An 18,011-nucleotide genomic window follows, 5' to 3' on the forward strand; every position below is an offset into this window, starting at 1 on the left:
ACCCAAATATAACTTCCTGTAGCTCTGGCCCTGAAGCAAGGATATGCATATTCTTGGTAGCATTTGAAAGGAAACACTTTAAAGTTTGTGGAAATGTGAAAGGAATGTAGGAGAATATAACACAATAGATCTGGTAAAAGATAATACAAAGAAAAAAACAACCATTCTTATGTACTTTTTTTGTACCATCATATTTGAAATACAAGAGAAAGGCCATAATGTATTATTCCAGCCCAGGTGCAATTTGGATTTTGGCCACTAGATGGCAGCAGTGCATGTGCAAGGTTTTAGACTGATCCAATGAACCATTTGAACCACTGTTCAAAATGTTGTATCAAGACTGCCCAAATGTGCCTAATTTGTTTATTAATAACTTTTCATCTTCAAAATTGTGCACTCTCCTCAAACAATAGCATGGTATTCTTTCACTGTAATAGCTACTATACATTTGGACAGTGCAGTTAGATTAACAAGAATGTAAGCTTTCTGCCCATATCAGATATGTCTATGTCCTGGGAAATGTTCTTGTTACTTACAACCTCATGCTAATCGCATTAGCCTACAGTCCGTTAGCTCAACCGTCCCGTGGAAGGGACACCGATCCCAAAGAAGATGTATTTATGAAAGAAGAAGAATATGGTGCAGTAATAAACTATTTTGAAGACAATAACTCTTATTCTTTTTATTAAAGATATCTATCAGGCACTATTACTCATCATTATGCAGCAGATGTTTTAAATGGATTGGCTTTATAAAAAAACATTCTCTTTCCAACACAAAATATATTAGTTTAGTACTACTGTTACAGCTCCTATTGTAGGAGGACATAACCTCCCCTGGAGCTGCCTCTTACTGCAATCACATGTTCAGCATATGGCTTTATGTATGAAATATCATTCCTCTTTTAGCCAAGGACAACAACGTCTTAGCTACTTCTGTTGTAGAAAATGCACAAGTGAATACTCCTGTACGTCTGATTAACGCAGTCGAGAGCAAGCCTTTTCTTGGAGCAGGGTAGGAAGGTGTAACGATTTGTAGTCAGATCACATTCTTCTCTTATCCAATCGGATGGAAAACACTAACTGGATGTACTAGCTGTTCAAACCAATCGGAGAGCGGTAACACAAACGGACGACAAACTATTCAAACCAATCGGAGAGCGGTAACACAAACGGACGACAAACTATTCAAACCAATCGGAGAGCGGTAACACAAACGGACGACAAACTATTCAAACCAATCGGAGAGCGGTAACACAAACGGACGACAAACTATTCAAACCAATCGGAGAGCGGTAACTCATACGGACGACAAACTATTCAAACCAATCGGAGAGCGGTAACACAAACGGACGACAAACTATTCAAACCAATCAGAAAGCGGTAACTCATACGGACAACAAACTATTCAAACCAATCGGAGAGCGGTAACTCATACGGACGACAAACTATTCAAACCAATCAGAAAGCGGTAACTCATACGGACAACAAACTATTCAAACCAATCGGAGAGCGGTAACTCATACGGACGACAAACTATTCAAACCAATCGGAGAGCGGTAACTCATACGGACGACAAACTATTCAAACCAATCGGAGAGCGGTAACTCAAACGGACTACAAACTATTCAAACCAATCGGAGAGCGGTAACTCATACGGACAACAAACTATTCAAACCAATCGGAGAGCGGTAACTCATACGGACAACAAACTATTCAAACCAATTGGAGAGCGGTAACTCATACGGACGACAAACTATTCAAAACGATGCAAAAGTCTGCTACTGTGGTAAGAAAACACATTCAATTTGCATCGTGAAAAAAACTAAAACCACTAACTGACAGAAGGTAAGGCAGAAGACAGACTGCAGAGGAAGTTGCTACAGTCAAGGCATCTGCACATCTATCCAACCACAGACAAACTACCTATCCCAGGTTTTGTCCCGAACCCAGACCAACTGTCCGTGGCCCAGTCTACATATTGAACCCAGACCAACTGTCTGTGGCCCAGTCTACATATTTAACCCAGACCAACTGTCCGTGGCCCAGTCTACATATTGAACCCAGACCAACTGTCCCTGGCCCAGTCTACATATTGAACCCAGACCAACTGTCCATGGCCCAGTCTACATATTGAACCCAGACCAACTGTCCCTGGCCCAGTCTACATATTGAACCCAGACCAACTGTCCATGGCCCAGTCTACATATTTAACCCAGACCAACTGTCCGTGGCCCAGTCTACATATTGAACCCAGACCAACTGTCCGTGGCCCAGTCTACATATTGAACCCAGACCAACTGTCCGTGGCCCAGTCTACATATTGAACCCAAACCAACTGTCCATGGCCCAGTCTACATATTGAACCCAGACCAGCTGTCCGTGGCCCAGTCTACATATTGAACCCAGACCAACTGTCCGTGGCCCAGTCTACATATTGAACCCAGACCAACTGTCCGTGGCCAAGTCTACATATTGAATCGGGACCAAATAGGTTCAAACATGTCCTGCGGCAACCAACTGAAAATGAACAACAGACATATACCGTCCATGGCGGTTGGGTTGGCTGTAGTTGGACAGATGTCTTAAAGAAGCCTTGTTAGAAACAGGTTTAGTAAAAGGCAGGTGGTACAGAGAGGAGAGAGAGGGGGAACCGGATTAAAACAAACCGTAATATGCCTTTAAAAGTAATATACACATTGTTGCGATTTGTTTAAATCGTGGCCCGGGGTGTTAAAGAACAGTAACAGTGAGATAGGCATTTAAACACTTCCTAATACCACCTAGAGAAGAAGACCGTACATCATGCTGGGGGTGATCAGACCAAGGTCTGCTTCTGGCTCTGTCGTCCCAGAGATTAGAAGGACTCTCCCAGAATTCCTTTCACCGCATTCTCTCTGAACAAAGCACTGACATTTTGTGTAACTGGTGTTGAAGATTCTTCTCAGGTGGTCCTGGCCGGGTAGCCCTCACGATCCCTCCTTTCATACGACCAGGGGTTTGTAATGAAGAGTCTATTTAAAGAGAGTTCAAACGTAACAGACATTTCCTGTTTGTAAGTCAGTGAACTCTGAACTTTGAGACCGAGCTCGGCCAGTGAAGTAAACACAAACAACATTACAATCAGCACAGAGACACAGAGGCTCAACACGTAACACAGACCTGTCCAAAACATGACCCGTGACAGAAAGCGGCATTGTCCTTTTGGGATTTTTGCTTAGTCATAGACATAACCATCGCACTGTAATACACAGAGCATTAGAAAAGGCCCTCACCAGCTGAGAGTTGAACTGACAAAATGGCTCTTACACAAGTAGACAAACACACCAAGACAAGACAGACAAGCATTTCTTGTGCATGAGCCTCGAGTCCAGTCCAGCGGAATGAGAGTGTTCGGAACAGTCATAATAGGGAAGTTCAAACATTCCCCGCTTCTATGAGGTCCTCATCACACAACATCCACCACTGAGACCACAGTCATTATCAATCTATCAATCCATCCATCTAGTGTTCCTGTTCCCGGTCTCTGCGTCGGATAGGGACAGCGAACATCGGCAGGGTCCGGAAGGAGGCGGTGTTGGTGTTGGGCGGCGTCTTGCCCTGCTCTGAGTTGCCTGCCGGCTCGTACGAGCACTTCCTCTTTTGGATGGCCTCGGCGCGCACGGCCAGGCTGCGGGCGCACACGGTGAGAAGGACGATGAGGGTACCCACCAGCAGGCTCACCATGGGCCACAGGACGCAGTGGAGGAGGACGCTGGCGTCGTGGGAGCGCCGCCACAGTACGTCGTCAGGCCTGCAGGGGGGTAAAAGAGTAGGAAGATAGGGGGGCATGAGGCAACAAGAAAGGGGTGAGTGTTTACAGAATGCAAAGCAATGTCTGTCAATCAGGAACTTCAGTGTTGACAGAAAAGAGACAAAATGCAGCACAAATGTCACCTATCAACATTAAATGTGAAGGTTTGTCTGATGATCTAAGAGAAATATATTCTGGATTCCATCCAGGGACAAAGTACATCACGTTTCACTTAGTTGCAGAGAAGTCAGGATCCACAAGAAGGTTTCTATCCACAGGAGTGATTTAGCACCGACTCTTTGAAGGAGGGTGAGGGGTGGAGGAGGGAAGAGACATCAGGAGCACATGGCAGACAGCTACAGCTGGCAGCAATGCAAGATGGGATGGAGAAAGACAGAGACATGGAAGGAGGAGGGAGGATGATGGGAGGAGGGAGGATGATGGGAGGAGGGAGGAGGATGGGAGGAGGGAGGAGGATGGGAGGAGGGAGGAGGATGGGAGGAGGGAGGATGATGGGAGGAGGGAGGAGGATGGGAGGAGGGAGGAGGATGGGAGGAGGGAGGAGGATGGGAGGAGGGAGGAGGATGGGAGGAGGGAGGAGGATGATGGGAGGAGGGAGGATGATGGGAGGAGGGAGGATGATGGAAGAAGGGAGGATGATTGGAGGAGGGAGGAGGATAGGAGGAGGGAGGAGGCTGGGAGGAGGGAGGATGATGGGAGGAGGTAGGAGGATGGGAGGAGGGAGGAGGATGGGAGGAGGGAGGATGATGATGGGAGGAGGGAGGATGATGGGAGGAGGGAGGATGATGGGAGGGGGGAGGATGATGGAAGAAGGGAGGATGATTGGAGGAGGGAGGAGAATAGGAGGAGGGAGGAGGGAGGATGATGGGAGGAGGGAGGAGGAGGGGAGGAGGGAGGATGATGGGAGGAGGGAGGAGGATGGGAGGAGGGAGGATGATGGGAGAAGGGAGGTTGAGGGGAGGAGGGAGGAGGATGGGAAGAGGGAGGATGATGGGAGGAGGGAGGAGGATGGGAGGAGGATGGGAGGAGGATGGGAGGAGGGAGGAGGATGGGAAGAGGGAGGATGATGAGAGGAGGGAGGAGATTGGGAAGAGGGAGGATGATGGGAGGAGGGAGGAGGATGGGAGGAGGGAGGATGATGGGAGGAGGGAGGAGGATGGCATCACTATGATGGCTTGACAGAAAAACATTAGCACAAAGACAGATAGATACTAAGAGACAAGGGCAGGATGAAGGGAGATGAGCAGACAGACATACATACTAAGAGACAAGGGCAGGATGAAGGAAGATAAGCAGACAGACAGATAGATACTAAGAGACAAGGGCAGGATGAAGGAAGATGAGCAGACAGACAGATAGATACTAAGAGACAAGGGCAGGATGAAGGAAGATGAGCAGACAGACAGATAGATACTAAGAGACAAGGGCAGGATGAAGGAAGATGAGCAGACAGACAGATAGATACTAAGAGACAAGGGCAGGATGAAGGAAGATGAGCAGACAGACAGATAGATACTAAGAGACAAGGGCAGGATGAAGGAAGATGAGCAGACAGACAGATAGATACTAAGAGACAAGGGCAGGATGAAGGAAGATTAGCAGACAGACAGATAGATACTAAAAGACAAGGGCAGGATGAAGGGAGATGAGTAGACAGACAGATAGATACTAAGAGACAAGGGCAGGATGAAGGAAGATGGAGGTCAGGAGGGGGAATTGAAGGCACAGCTTTGAACAAACTGAAAGCCTGGATGTAGCCAGAGAACAGGGGACGATACAGAACAGACGAAGAGAAACGCTACATCATGTGTGAAGGAGTAATAACATTATCCCCTCGTTTAGGGAAAGACCTGGTCAGTCGTCCAACTGAATGTATTCAACTGAAATGTGTCTTCAGCGTTTAACCCCTCTGAATCTGCTGCCTTTATCCACATCCACGAGGAACAGTGGGTTAACTGCCTTGTTCAGGGGAACAGTGGGTTAACTGCCTTGTTCAGGGGAACAGTGGGTTAACTGCCTTGTTCAGGGGAACAGTGGGTTAACTGCCTTGTTCAGGGGAACAGTGGGTTAACTGCCTTGTTCAGGGGAACAGTGGGTTAACTGCCTTGTTCAGGGGAACAGTGGGTTAACTGCCTTGTTCAGGGGAACAGTGGGTTAACTGCCTTGTTCAGGGGAACAGTGGGTTAACTGCCTTGTTCAGGGGAACAGTGGGTTAACTGCCTTGTTCAGGGGAACAGTGGGTTAACTGCCTTGTTCAGGGGAACAGTGGGTTAACTGCCTTGTTCAGGGGAACAGTGGGTTAACTGCCTTGTTCAGGGGAACAGTGGGTTAACTGCCTTGTTCAGGGGAACAGTGGGTTAACTGCCTTGTTCAGAGGAACAGTGGGTTAACTGCCTTGTTCAGGAGAACAGTGGGTTAACTGCCTTGTTCAGGGGAACAGTGGGTTAACTGCCTTGTTCAGGGGAACAGTGGGTTAACTGCCTTGTTCAGGGGAACAGTGGGTTAACTGCCTTGTTCAGAGGAACAGTGGGTTAACTGCCTTGTTCAGAGGAACAGTGGGTTAACTGCCTTGTTCAGGGGAACAGTGGGTTAACTGCCTTGTTCAGGGGAACAGTGGGTTAACTGCCTTGTTCAGGGGAACAGTGGGTTAACTGTCTTGTTCAGGGGAACAGTGGGTTTACTGCCTTGTTCAGGGGAACAGAGGGTTAACTGTCTTGTTCAGGGGAACAGTGGGTTAACTGCCTTGTTCAGGGGAACAGTGGGTTAACTGCCTTGTTCAGGGGAACAGTTGGTTAACTGTCTTGTTCAGTGGAACAGTGGGTTAACTGTCTTGTTCAGGGGAACAGTGGGTTAACTGTCTTGTTCAGTGGAACAGTGGGTTAACTGTCTTGTTCAGGGGAACAGTGGGTTAACTGCCTTGTTCAGGGGAACAGTGGGTTACCTCTGAATGAGGGATGTTGATGATACCTCTGAATGAGGGGATGTTGATGATACCTCTGAATGAGGGGATGTTGATGATACCTCTGAATGAAGGGAGTTGATGATATCTCTAAATGAGGGGATGTTGATGATACCTCTGAATGAGGGGATGTTGATGATATCTCTGAATGAGGGGAGTTGATGATATCTCTAAATGAGGGGATGTTGATGATACCTCTGAATGAGGGGAGTTGATGATATCTCTAAATGAGGGGATGTTGATGATACCTCTGAATGAGGGGATGTTGATGATACCTCTGAATGAGGGGATGTTGATGATACCTCTGAATGAGGGGAGTTGATGATATCTCTGAATGAGGGGATGTTGATGATACCTCTGAATGAGGGGATGTTGATGATACCTCTGAATGAGGGGAGTTGATGATACCTCTGAATGAGGGGAGTTGATGATATCTCTAAATGAGGGGATGTTGATGATACCTCTGAATGAGGGGTGTTGATGAAACCTCTGAATGAGGGAATGTTGATGATACCTCTGAATGAGGGGATGTTGATGATACCTCTGAATGAGGAGATGTTGATGATACCTCTGAATGAGGAGATGTTGATGATACCTCTGAATGAGGAGATGTTGATGATACCTCTGGATGGGGGGAGTTGATGATATCTCTGAATGAAGGGATGTTTCTTACAGTAGTTAACAGGTGTTGATGATACCTCTGAATGAGGGGATGTTGATGATACCTCTGAATGAGGGGTGTTGATGATACCTCTGAATGAGGGGTGTTGATGATACCTCTGAATGAGGGGAGTTGATGATATCTCTGAATGAGGGGATGTTGATGATACCTCTGAATGAGGGGATGTTGATGATACCTCTGAATGAGGGGGGTTGATCATACCTCTGAATGAGGGGAGTTGATGATATCTCTGAATGAGGGGATGTTGATGATACCTCTGAATTAGGGAATGTTTTTAAGAGTAGTTAACAGGAGTTGATGATACCTCTGAATGAGGGGAGTTGACGATACCTCTGAATGAGGGGATGTTGATGATACCTCTGAATGAGGGGATGTTGATGATACCTCTGAATGAGGGGATGTTGATGATACCTCTGAATGAGGGGATGTTGATGATACCTCTGAATGAGGGGATGTTGATGATATCTCTGAATGAGGGGATGTTGATGATATCTCTGAATGAGGGGATGTTGATGATACCTCTGAATGAGGGGATGTTGATGATACCTCTGAATGAGGGGATGTTGATGATACCTCTGAATGAGGGGATGTTGATGATACCTCTGAATGAGGGAATGTTGATGATACCTCTGAATGAGGGGATGTTGATGATACCTCTGAATGAGGGGATGTTGATGATATCTCTAAATGAGGGAATGTTGATGATATCTCTAAATGAGGGGATGTTGATGATACCTCTGAATGAGGGGATGTTGATGATATCTCTAAATGAGGGGATGTTGATGATACCTCTGAATGAGGGGATGTTGATGATACCTCTGAATGAGGGGATGTTGATGATACCTCTGAATGAGGGGAGTTGATGATATCTCTGAATGAGGGGATGTTGATGATACCTCTGAATGAGGGGATGTTGATGATACCTCTGAATGAGGGGATGTTGATGATACCTCTGAATGAGGGGATGTTGATGATACCTCTGAATGAGGGGATGTTGATGATATCTCTGAATGAGGAGATGTTTCTAACAGTAATTGTCAGGCGTATAATCAGAGCATCTGGTTACAAGAGTAAATACAGACTGATTACGTCAAGAGGAATATTTATCAGAGAGATAACAGATGCCAGGGATGAGGTGGATACAGATATACAGCAATATGATTTTATTGTTGTTTATGGGGTGATTCATACTCTTTATGTTCCAGTTAACAAAGTGTGAAAAAGTAATAATTATCCCAAATAGCAAAAGATCACAAAGCAGGTGTTGGATATAAAATGTTCAATAACATTATCCACTCGACATTCTGCTTCTTTATTACATTAAACCTTTACTTACGAACAGCTTGCATGCAAACTAAGAATTGGAACGGGTATTGAGTTAAAATATGTACATATTTTAGATGATATATAAATAAAATGGTCTGTAATCAGGCTCTTTTGGGGTAAGCAGTGGTCTGGAGGGGCCCACTTAGGCCAACACTGCAGCAGCCATACAGCATTACACAGCACTATACAGTAGCACACAGTAGTGCAGTGTAGACTGCAGTGGAAGATACAGCCCAGTGTCAGCCAACTGAATACTGGACTAGAGGGAACGTAGGACAGAGTCAACTCTACTGAGGAGTTCAAAGGCCTCTGAACAATGGACTAGAAGGAACGTAGGGCAGAGTCAACTCTGCTGAGGAGTTCACAGGCCTCTGAATACTGGACTAGAGGGAACGTAGGACAGAGTCAACTCTACTGAGGAGTTCACAGGCCTCTGAACAATGGACTAGAGGGAACGTAGGACAGAGTCAACTCTGCTGAGGAGTTCACAGGCCTCTGAATACTGGACTAGAGGGAACGTAGTGGTCTCTGAATACTGGACTAGAGGGAACGTAGTGGTCTCTGAACACTGGACTAGAGGGAACGTAGTGGTCTCTGAATACTGGACTAGAGGGAACGTAGTGGTCTCTGAACACTGGACTAGAGGGAACGTAGTGGTCTCTGAATACTGGACTAGAGGGAACGTAGTGGTCTCTGAATACTGGACTAGAGGGAACGTAGTGGTCTCTGAACACTGGACTAGAGGGAACGTAGTGGTCTCTGAATACTGGACTAGAGGGAACGTAGTGGTCTCTGAACACTGGACTAGAGGGAACGTAGTGGTCTCTGAACACTGGACTAGAGGGAACGTAGTGGTCTCTGAATACTGGACTAGAGGGAACGTAGTGGTCTCTGAACACTGGACTAGAGGGAACGTAGTGGTCTCTGAATACTGGACTAGAGGGAACGTAGTGGTCTCTGAATACTGGACTAGAGGAAACGTAGTGGCCTCTGAATACTGGACTAGAGGGAACGTAGTGGCCTCTGAATACTGGACTAGAGGGAACGTAGTGGTCTCTGAATACTGGACTAGAGGGAACGTAGTGGTCTCTGAATACTGGACTAGAGGGAACGTAGTGGTCTCTGAACACTGGACTAGAGGGAACGTAGTGGTCTCTGAACACTGGACTAGAGGGAACGTAGTGGCCTCTGAATACTGGACTAGAGGGAACGTAGTGGCCTCTGAATACTGGACTAGAGGGAACGTAGTGGCCTCTGAATACTGGACTAGAGGGAACGTAGTGGTCTCTGAACACTGGACTAGAGGGAACGTAGTGGTCTCTGAATACTGGACTAGAGGGAACGTAGTGGTCTCTGAATACTGGACTAGAGGGAACGTAGTGGTCTCTGAACACTGGACTAGAGGGAACGTAGTGGTCTCTGAATACTGGACTAGAGGGAACGTAGTGGTCTCTGAACACTGGACTAGAGGGAACGTAGTGGCCTCTGAATACTGGACTAGAGGGAACGTAGTGGTCTCTGAACACTGGACTAGAGGGAACGTAGTGGTCTCTGAACACTGGACTAGAGGGAACGTAGTGGTCTCTGAACACTGGACTAGAGGGAACGTAGTGGTCTCTGAATACTGGACTAGAGGGAACGTAGTGGTCTCTGAACACTGGACTAGAGGGAACGTAGTGGTCTCTGAATACTGGACTAGAGGGAACGTAGTGGTCTCTGAATACTGGACTAGAGGGAACGTAGTGGTCTCTGAACACTGGACTAGAGGGAACGTAGTGGTCTCTGAATACTGGACTAGAGGGAACGTAGTGGTCTCTGAACACTGGACTAGAGGGAACGTAGTGGTCTCTGAACACTGGACTAGAGGGAACGTAGTGGTCTCTGAATACTGGACTAGAGGGAACGTAGTGGTCTCTGAACACTGGACTAGAGGGAACGTAGTGGTCTCTGAATACTGGACTAGAGGGAACGTAGTGGTCTCTGAATACTGGACTAGAGGAAACGTAGTGGCCTCTGAATACTGGACTAGAGGGAACGTAGTGGCCTCTGAATACTGGACTAGAGGGAACGTAGTGGTCTCTGAATACTGGACTAGAGGGAACGTAGTGGTCTCTGAATACTGGACTAGAGGGAACGTAGTGGTCTCTGAACACTGGACTAGAGGGAACGTAGTGGTCTCTGAACACTGGACTAGAGGGAACGTAGTGGCCTCTGAATACTGGACTAGAGGGAACGTAGTGGCCTCTGAATACTGGACTAGAGGGAACGTAGTGGCCTCTGAATACTGGACTAGAGGGAACGTAGTGGTCTCTGAACACTGGACTAGAGGGAACGTAGTGGTCTCTGAATACTGGACTAGAGGGAACGTAGTGGTCTCTGAACACTGGACTAGAGGGAACGTAGTGGTCTCTGAATACTGGACTAGAGGGAACGTAGTGGTCTCTGAACACTGGACTAGAGGGAACGTAGTGGCCTCTGAATACTGGACTAGAGGGAACGTAGTGGTCTCTGAACACTGGACTAGAGGGAACGTAGTGGTCTCTGAACACTGGACTAGAGGGAACGTAGTGGTCTCTGAATACTGGACTAGAGGGAACGTAGTGGTCTCTGAACACTGGACTAGAGGGAACGTAGTGGCCTCTGAATACTGGACTAGAGGGAACGTAGTGGCCTCTGAATACTGGACTAGAGGGAACGTAGTGGCCTCTGAATACTGGACTAGAGGGAACGTAGTGTTCTCTGAATACGGGACTAGAGGGAACGTAGTGGCCTCTGAACACTGGACTAGAGGGAACGTAGTGGTCTCTGAATACTGGACTAGAGGGAACGTAGTGGCCTCTGAATACTGGACTAGAGGGAACGTAGTGGTCTCTGAATACTGGACTAGAGGGAACGTAGTGGTCTCTGAACACTGGACTAGAGGGAACGTAGTGGCCTCTGAATACTGGACTAGAGGAAACGTAGTGGTCTCTGAATACTGGACTAGAGGGAACGTAGTGGTCTCTGAATACTGGACTAGAGGGAACGTAGTGGTCTATGAATACTGGACTAGAGGGAACGTAGTGGTCTCTGAACACTGGACTAGAGGGAACGTAGTGGTCTCTGAATACTGGACTAGAGGGAACGTAGTGGTCTCTGAATACTGGACTAGAGGGAACGTAGTGGTCTCTGAACACTGGACTAGAGGGAACGTAGTGGCCTCTGAATACAGGACTAGAGGGAACGTATTGGTCTCTGAATACTGGACTAGAGGGAACGTAGTGGCCTCTGAACACTGGACTAGAGGGAACGTAGTGGCCTCTGAATACAGGACTAGAGGGAACGTAGTGGTCTCTGAATACTGGACTAGAGGGAACGTAGTGGCCTCTGAATACTGGACTAGAGGGAACGTAGTGGTCTCTGAATACTGGACTAGAGGGAACGTAGTGGCCTCTGAATACTGGACTAGAGGGAACGTAGTGGTCTCTGAATACTGGACTAGAGGGAACGTAGTGGCCTCTGAACACTGGACTAGAGGGAACGTAGTGGCCTCTGAATACAGGACTAGAGGGAACGTAGTGGTCTCTGAATACTGGACTAGAGGGAACGTAGTGGTCTCTGAATACTGGACTAGAGGGAACGTAGTGGCCTCTGAATACTGGACTAGAGGGAACGTAGTGGCCTCTGAATACTGGACTAGAGGGAACGTAGTGGTCTCTGAACACTGGACTAGAGGGAACGTAGTGGTCTCTGAATACAGGACTAGAGGGAACGTAGTGGCCTCTGAATACTGGACTAGAGGGAACGTAGTGGCCTCTGAATACTGGACTAGAGGGAACGTAGTGGTCTCTGAACACTGGACTAGAGGGAACGTAGTGGCCTCTGAATACAGGACTAGAGGGAACGTAGTGGTCTCTGAATACTGGACTAGAGGGAACGTAGTGGTCTCTGAATACTGGACTAGAGGGACCATAGTGGTCTCTGAATACTGGACTAGAGGGAACGTAGTGGTCTCTGAACACTGGACTAGAGGGAACGTAGTGGTCTCTGAATACTGGACTAGAGGGAACGTAGTGGTCTCTGAATACTGGACTAGAGGGAACGTAGTGGCCTCTGAATACTGGACTAGAGGGAACGTAGTGGTCTCTGAATACTGGACTAGAGGGAACGTAGTGGCCTCTGAACACTGGACTAGAGGGAACGTAGTGGTCTCTGAATACTGGACTAGAGGGAACGTAGTGGTCTCTGAATACTGGACTAGAGGGAACGTAGTGGTCTCTGAATACTGGACTAGAGGGAACGTAGTGGCCTCTGAATACAGGACTAGAGGGAACGTAGTGGTCTCTGAATACTGGACTAGAGGGAACGTAGTGGTCTCTGAATACTGGACTAGAGGGAACGTAGTGGTCTCTGAACACTGGACTAGAGGGAACGTAGTGGTCTCTGAACACTGGACTAGAGGGAACGTAGTGGCCTCTGAATACTGGACTAGAGGGAACGTAGTGGCCTCTGAACACTATCTGTGTACCATTTCAGTTATAAACATATGTTACACTTTGCATTTATTTCAATCAATCTACGAGTTTACTGGTGATGGGAGAAAATCACTGGCATTGGGACAAGATAAATCTGCAATACAATGATCTGCCCTGAGGAACAAAAGGCCCAACTCAAGAGGTGGAGGGCTCCCGAGTGGCACAGCGGTCTATAAGGCACTGCATTTTAGCCACTACAGACACTGGTTCGATTTCAGGCTGTAACACAACTGGCCGTGATTGCGAGTCCCATAGGGCGGCGCACAATTGTCCCAGCGTCGTTCGGGATTAGGCCGTCATTGTAAATAAGAAGTTGTTCTGAACTGACTTCCGGAGTTAAATAAAGAAGAGTGTCCTGGATACAAGCCCCAGGTGTACCAGGTGTACCAGGTGTACCAGGTGTACCAGGCCCCAGGTGTACCACGTGTACCAGGTGTACCAGGTGTACCAGGCCCCAGGTGTACCAGGTGTACCAGGTGTACCAGGCCCCAGGTGTACCACGTGTACCAGGCCCCAGGTGTACCAGGTGTACCAGGCCCCAGGTGTACCAGGTGTACCAGGCCCCAGGTGTACCAGGTGTACCAGGTGTACCAGGCCCCAGGTGTACCACGTGTACCAGGCCCCAGGTGTACCAGGTGTACCAGGCCCCAGGTGTACCAGGTGTACCAGGTGTACCAGGCCCCAGGTGTACCACGTGTACCAGGCCCCAGGTGTACCATGAGACCCACACGGTCTGCAACAGTACGTGTTGATTACTTGAGTCACACTTTCTCAACAAGATCCAATGAGCCTCCAAAAATAGCCACTGAAGGGATGATTGGCCACGGACAAGTGTTGATAAGTGGTGTTCTCAGACTACTCCCTACAGTACATGAACATGTCACGTCCTGCCCCACAGGAAATGGATCCACAGCAGGCGACAGACTCTCCCATCACCACACAGCTGATGACCAGGTGCATCTTGTGACTTCACTGCCTGTCTGCTACTGTCTTTGCCATATTCGCTTTGTCAAATGTAAGTAATGTTAAGAGTTAAGACTTACTGCAGGAAAATATTACACGTGAAAATAGCAATAGTTAGTTGAAAAAGAACAGAGAGGGTTTTTGAAAGGCGGCCACATTACATTGTTACACCTTGGCCATCTGGTTCTCACTGCTTCTCCCTAAAATAGACTGCAGACTGAGCCCGTCCTGACAAACCCGCCCGGACGGGTCTCAAATCTCTAGAATCTCTTTGGAGGAAAAAAGTGTTTGTGTTTTACTTTCAGCAAACACGTGTTTGGTCTCGTGACAGCTCTGAAGGTGCTGCTGTATAACCAGGGAGCGTGTGAGGGGCTAGTGTTAGAGTTTAGGTTAAGGGAGGGGCTAGTGATAAGGTTTAGGGGGAGGAGGGTCTAATAGTAGGGTGTAGGGTTACGGGAGGGGCTAGTGGTAGGGTTAGGGGAGGGTAGGGTAGGGTTTAGGGGTAGGGGAGGGTCTAATAGTAGGGTTTAGGGTTGGGGAGGGGAGGGGCTAGTGGTAGGGTTTAGGGTTAGGGGAGGGTCTAATAGTAGGGTTTAGGGTTAGGGGACGGGCTAGTGGTAGAGGTTAGGGGAGGGGATAGCGGTAGGGTTTAGGGTTAGGGAAGGGGCTAGTGGTAGGGGTTAGGGGAGGGGATAGCGGTAGGGTTTAGGGTTAGGGGAGGGGCTAGTGGTAGGGGTTAGGGGAGGGGCTAGTGGTAGGGGTTAGGGGAGGGGATAGCGGTAGGGTTTAGGGTTAGGGGAGGGGCTAGTGGTAGGGGTTAGGGGAGGGGCTAGTGGTAGGGGTTAGGGGAGGGGATAGCGGTAGGGTTTAGGGTTAGGGTTAGGGGAGGGGCTAGTGGTAGGGGTTAGGGGAGGGGCTTGTGGTAGGGGTTAGGGGAGGGGATAGCGGTAGGGTTTAGGGTTAGGGGAGGGGCTAGCGGTAGGGTTTAGAGTTAGGGGAGGGGCTAGCGGTAGGGTTTAAAGTTAGGGGAGGGGCTAGCGGTAGGGTTTAGGGTTAGGGGAGGGGCTAGCGGTAGGGTTTAGAGTTTGGGGAGGGGCTAGCGGTAGGGTTTAAAGTTAGGGGAGGGGCTAGCGGGAAGGGTTTAGAGTTAGGGGAGGGACTAACGGTAGGGTTTAGGGGAGGGTCTCACCTTCTCTGCTGGTTGAAGAAACAGGTGAAGGATTGGGAGCTGACCTCTTTAGTCCAGTAGTCCTCCCACCACAGAACGTTGTCCTTGTTCTTCTGGTTGTCCCTCTCACATGGAGGAACGTACGAGCACTGGACAGAGAGAGAGAGGGAGAGAGAAGGAGAGAGAGAGAGAGAGACAGGGAGGGAGAGAGAGAGAGAGGGAGGGAGAGAGAGAGGGAGGGAGGGAGGGAGAGAGAGAGACAGGGAGGGAGAGGGAGAGAGAAGGAGAGAGAGAGAGAGAGAGAGAGAGATGGAGAGAGGGAGGGAGAGAGAGAGACAGGGAGGGAGAGGGAGAGAGAGGGAGAGAGAGAGAAAGAAAGAAAGAGAGAAAGAGAGAGAGAGGAGGAGAGGAAGGGAGAGAGCGAGAAACAGGGAGGGAGAGAGAGAGAGAGAGAGAGAGAGCGCGCGAGAGAGAGAAAGAGAGACAGGGAGGGAGAGGGAGAGGGAGGGAGAGAGAGAAAGAGAGAGAGAGGAGGAGAGGAAGGGAGAGAGAGAGAGTGTTATACAGTGCTACTAGCCATAATGTAATGCATCAAGACATAGGGTATTAAACACATCAAACACGTGGTTTCCCTGTGGTTGACACCGTTCCATTGACTCCATTCCAGCCATTATTATGAGTCATCCTCCCCTCAGCAGCCTCCACTGATCGTGACAGAAACACATTCAAACAGACATAAACAGGGCAGCAAAAAACGTACTGTGCATGAGGTTGATAGGGCTACAAAGGTCAACCAAGTCATCTTAAATGCAGATGTAAAAGAGACTCCAATTTCCCCTTGAACATGTGAGAACCGTGAGAGATACAGACACTGTCTAGAAGAGACTACAGGTGAGGACCGTGAGAGATACAGACACTGTCTAGAAGAGACTACAGGTGAGGGCCGTGAGAGATACAGACACTGTCTAGAAGAGACTACAGGTGAGGATCGTGAGAGATACAGACACTGTCTAGAAGAGACTACATGTGAGGATCGTGAGAGATACAGACACTGTCTAGAAGACACTACAGGTGAGGATCGTGAGAGATACATACACAGTCTAGAAGAGACTACATGTGAGGACCGTGAGAGATACAGACACTGTCTAGAAGAGACTACATGTGAGGACCGTGAGAGATACAGACACTGTCTAGAAGAGACTACAGGTGAGGATCGTGAGAGATACAGACACTGTCTAGAAGACACTACAGGTGAGGATCGTGAGAGATACAGACACTGTCTAGAAGACACTACAGGTGAGGATCGTGAGAGATACAGACACTGTCTAGAAGACACTACAGGTGAGGATCGTGAGAGATACAGACACTGTCTAGAAGAGACTACAGGTGAGGACCGTGAGAGATACAGATACTGTCTAGAAGAGACTACATGTGAGGACCGTGAGAGATACAGACACTGTCTAGAAGACACTACAGGTGAGGATCGTGAGAGATACATACACAGTCTAGAAGAGACTACAGGTGAGGATTGTGAGAGATACATACACAGTCTAGAAGAGACTACAGGTGAGAACCGTGAGAGATACAGACACTGTCTAGAAGAGACTACATGTGAGGATCGTGAGAGATACAGACACTGTCTAGAAGAGACTACAGGTGAGAACCGTGAGAGATACAGACACTGTCTAGAAGACACTACAGGTGAGGATCGTGAGAGATACATACACAGTCTAGAAGAGACTACAGGTGAGAACCGTGAGAGATACAGACACTGTCTACATCCATCCCCTGGTTGATAAAGCCCTGAAGGTAATCCTCTACCCTCCATGGGAGATATAAGAAGCTTTTCTTCCGTGTCCGAGTCAAGCTGTCATTCTCCCTCAGTCTGTCTGAAATGACGCCCTATTTCCATGACATTACCTATATAGTTCACTACTGTTGATGAAAGCCTATAGGCCTCTGGTTGAAAGTAGATCACTACCATATAAGGACAAGGGTTCCATTTGGGAGGCAATCACAGTTTCACATCATTTTCCTCAGTCTACTTTTCAGGGCATGAAGAGCCAGAGCTGTGGGCACTGGAACAAAACAGAACCCATGGGGTGTCTGATTGGAATCCAGTCGGAGGATAATCTTTCACCAGGGCAACAGGGTTTCCATGGAAATTCTCTGGTCGGGGCCGCGCAGTGCGAATTGGGGCAAGGGGAGCGAAGAAGGGGACGCGGGGGAAGTCGGGGTAATTCATTCTCCTGATAATGTGGTGCTGGTTGGTCGGTGGTCACCATTACCTCTGCCACCTCCATCACATAGACCATATTGTTGGCTTTGGTGAGATAGAAAGCCTGGCTGAAATGGCCCTACGTCAGGAATGAAAAACACTATAAATGGCTCTATATCAGGAATGAACAACACTCTAAATGACTCTATATCAGGAATGACCAACACTCTAAATGACTCTATATCAGGAATGAACAACACTCTAAATGACTCTATATCAGGAATGAACAACACTCTAAATGACTCTATATCAGGAATGAACAACACTCTAAATTACTCTATATCAGGAATGAACAACACTCTAAATGA

At 48.1% G+C, this 18,011-nt stretch overlaps 1 protein-coding gene across 1 annotated transcript; it reads right to left on the bottom strand.

Annotated features, from left to right (window-relative positions):
* Positions 1–3,503: 3,503 nt before the first annotated feature.
* LOC139394622 (calcium-activated potassium channel subunit beta-4-like) lies at positions 3,504–17,670 on the bottom strand. Its single transcript, XM_071142723.1, has 3 exons — positions 17,566–17,670; positions 15,447–15,583; positions 3,504–3,792 (listed from the first exon to the last, which is right to left on the bottom strand). The coding sequence occupies exons 1-3, from the start codon at positions 17,668–17,670 to the stop codon at positions 3,504–3,506; spliced, it is 531 nt and encodes a 176-aa protein (XP_070998824.1).
* Positions 17,671–18,011: the final 341 nt, after the last annotated feature.

The sequence above is a fragment of the Oncorhynchus clarkii genome, unplaced genomic scaffold (assembly GCF_045791955.1).
Source record: "Oncorhynchus clarkii lewisi isolate Uvic-CL-2024 unplaced genomic scaffold, UVic_Ocla_1.0 unplaced_contig_797_pilon_pilon, whole genome shotgun sequence".
Classification (NCBI taxonomy): domain Eukaryota; kingdom Metazoa; phylum Chordata; class Actinopteri; order Salmoniformes; family Salmonidae; genus Oncorhynchus; species Oncorhynchus clarkii.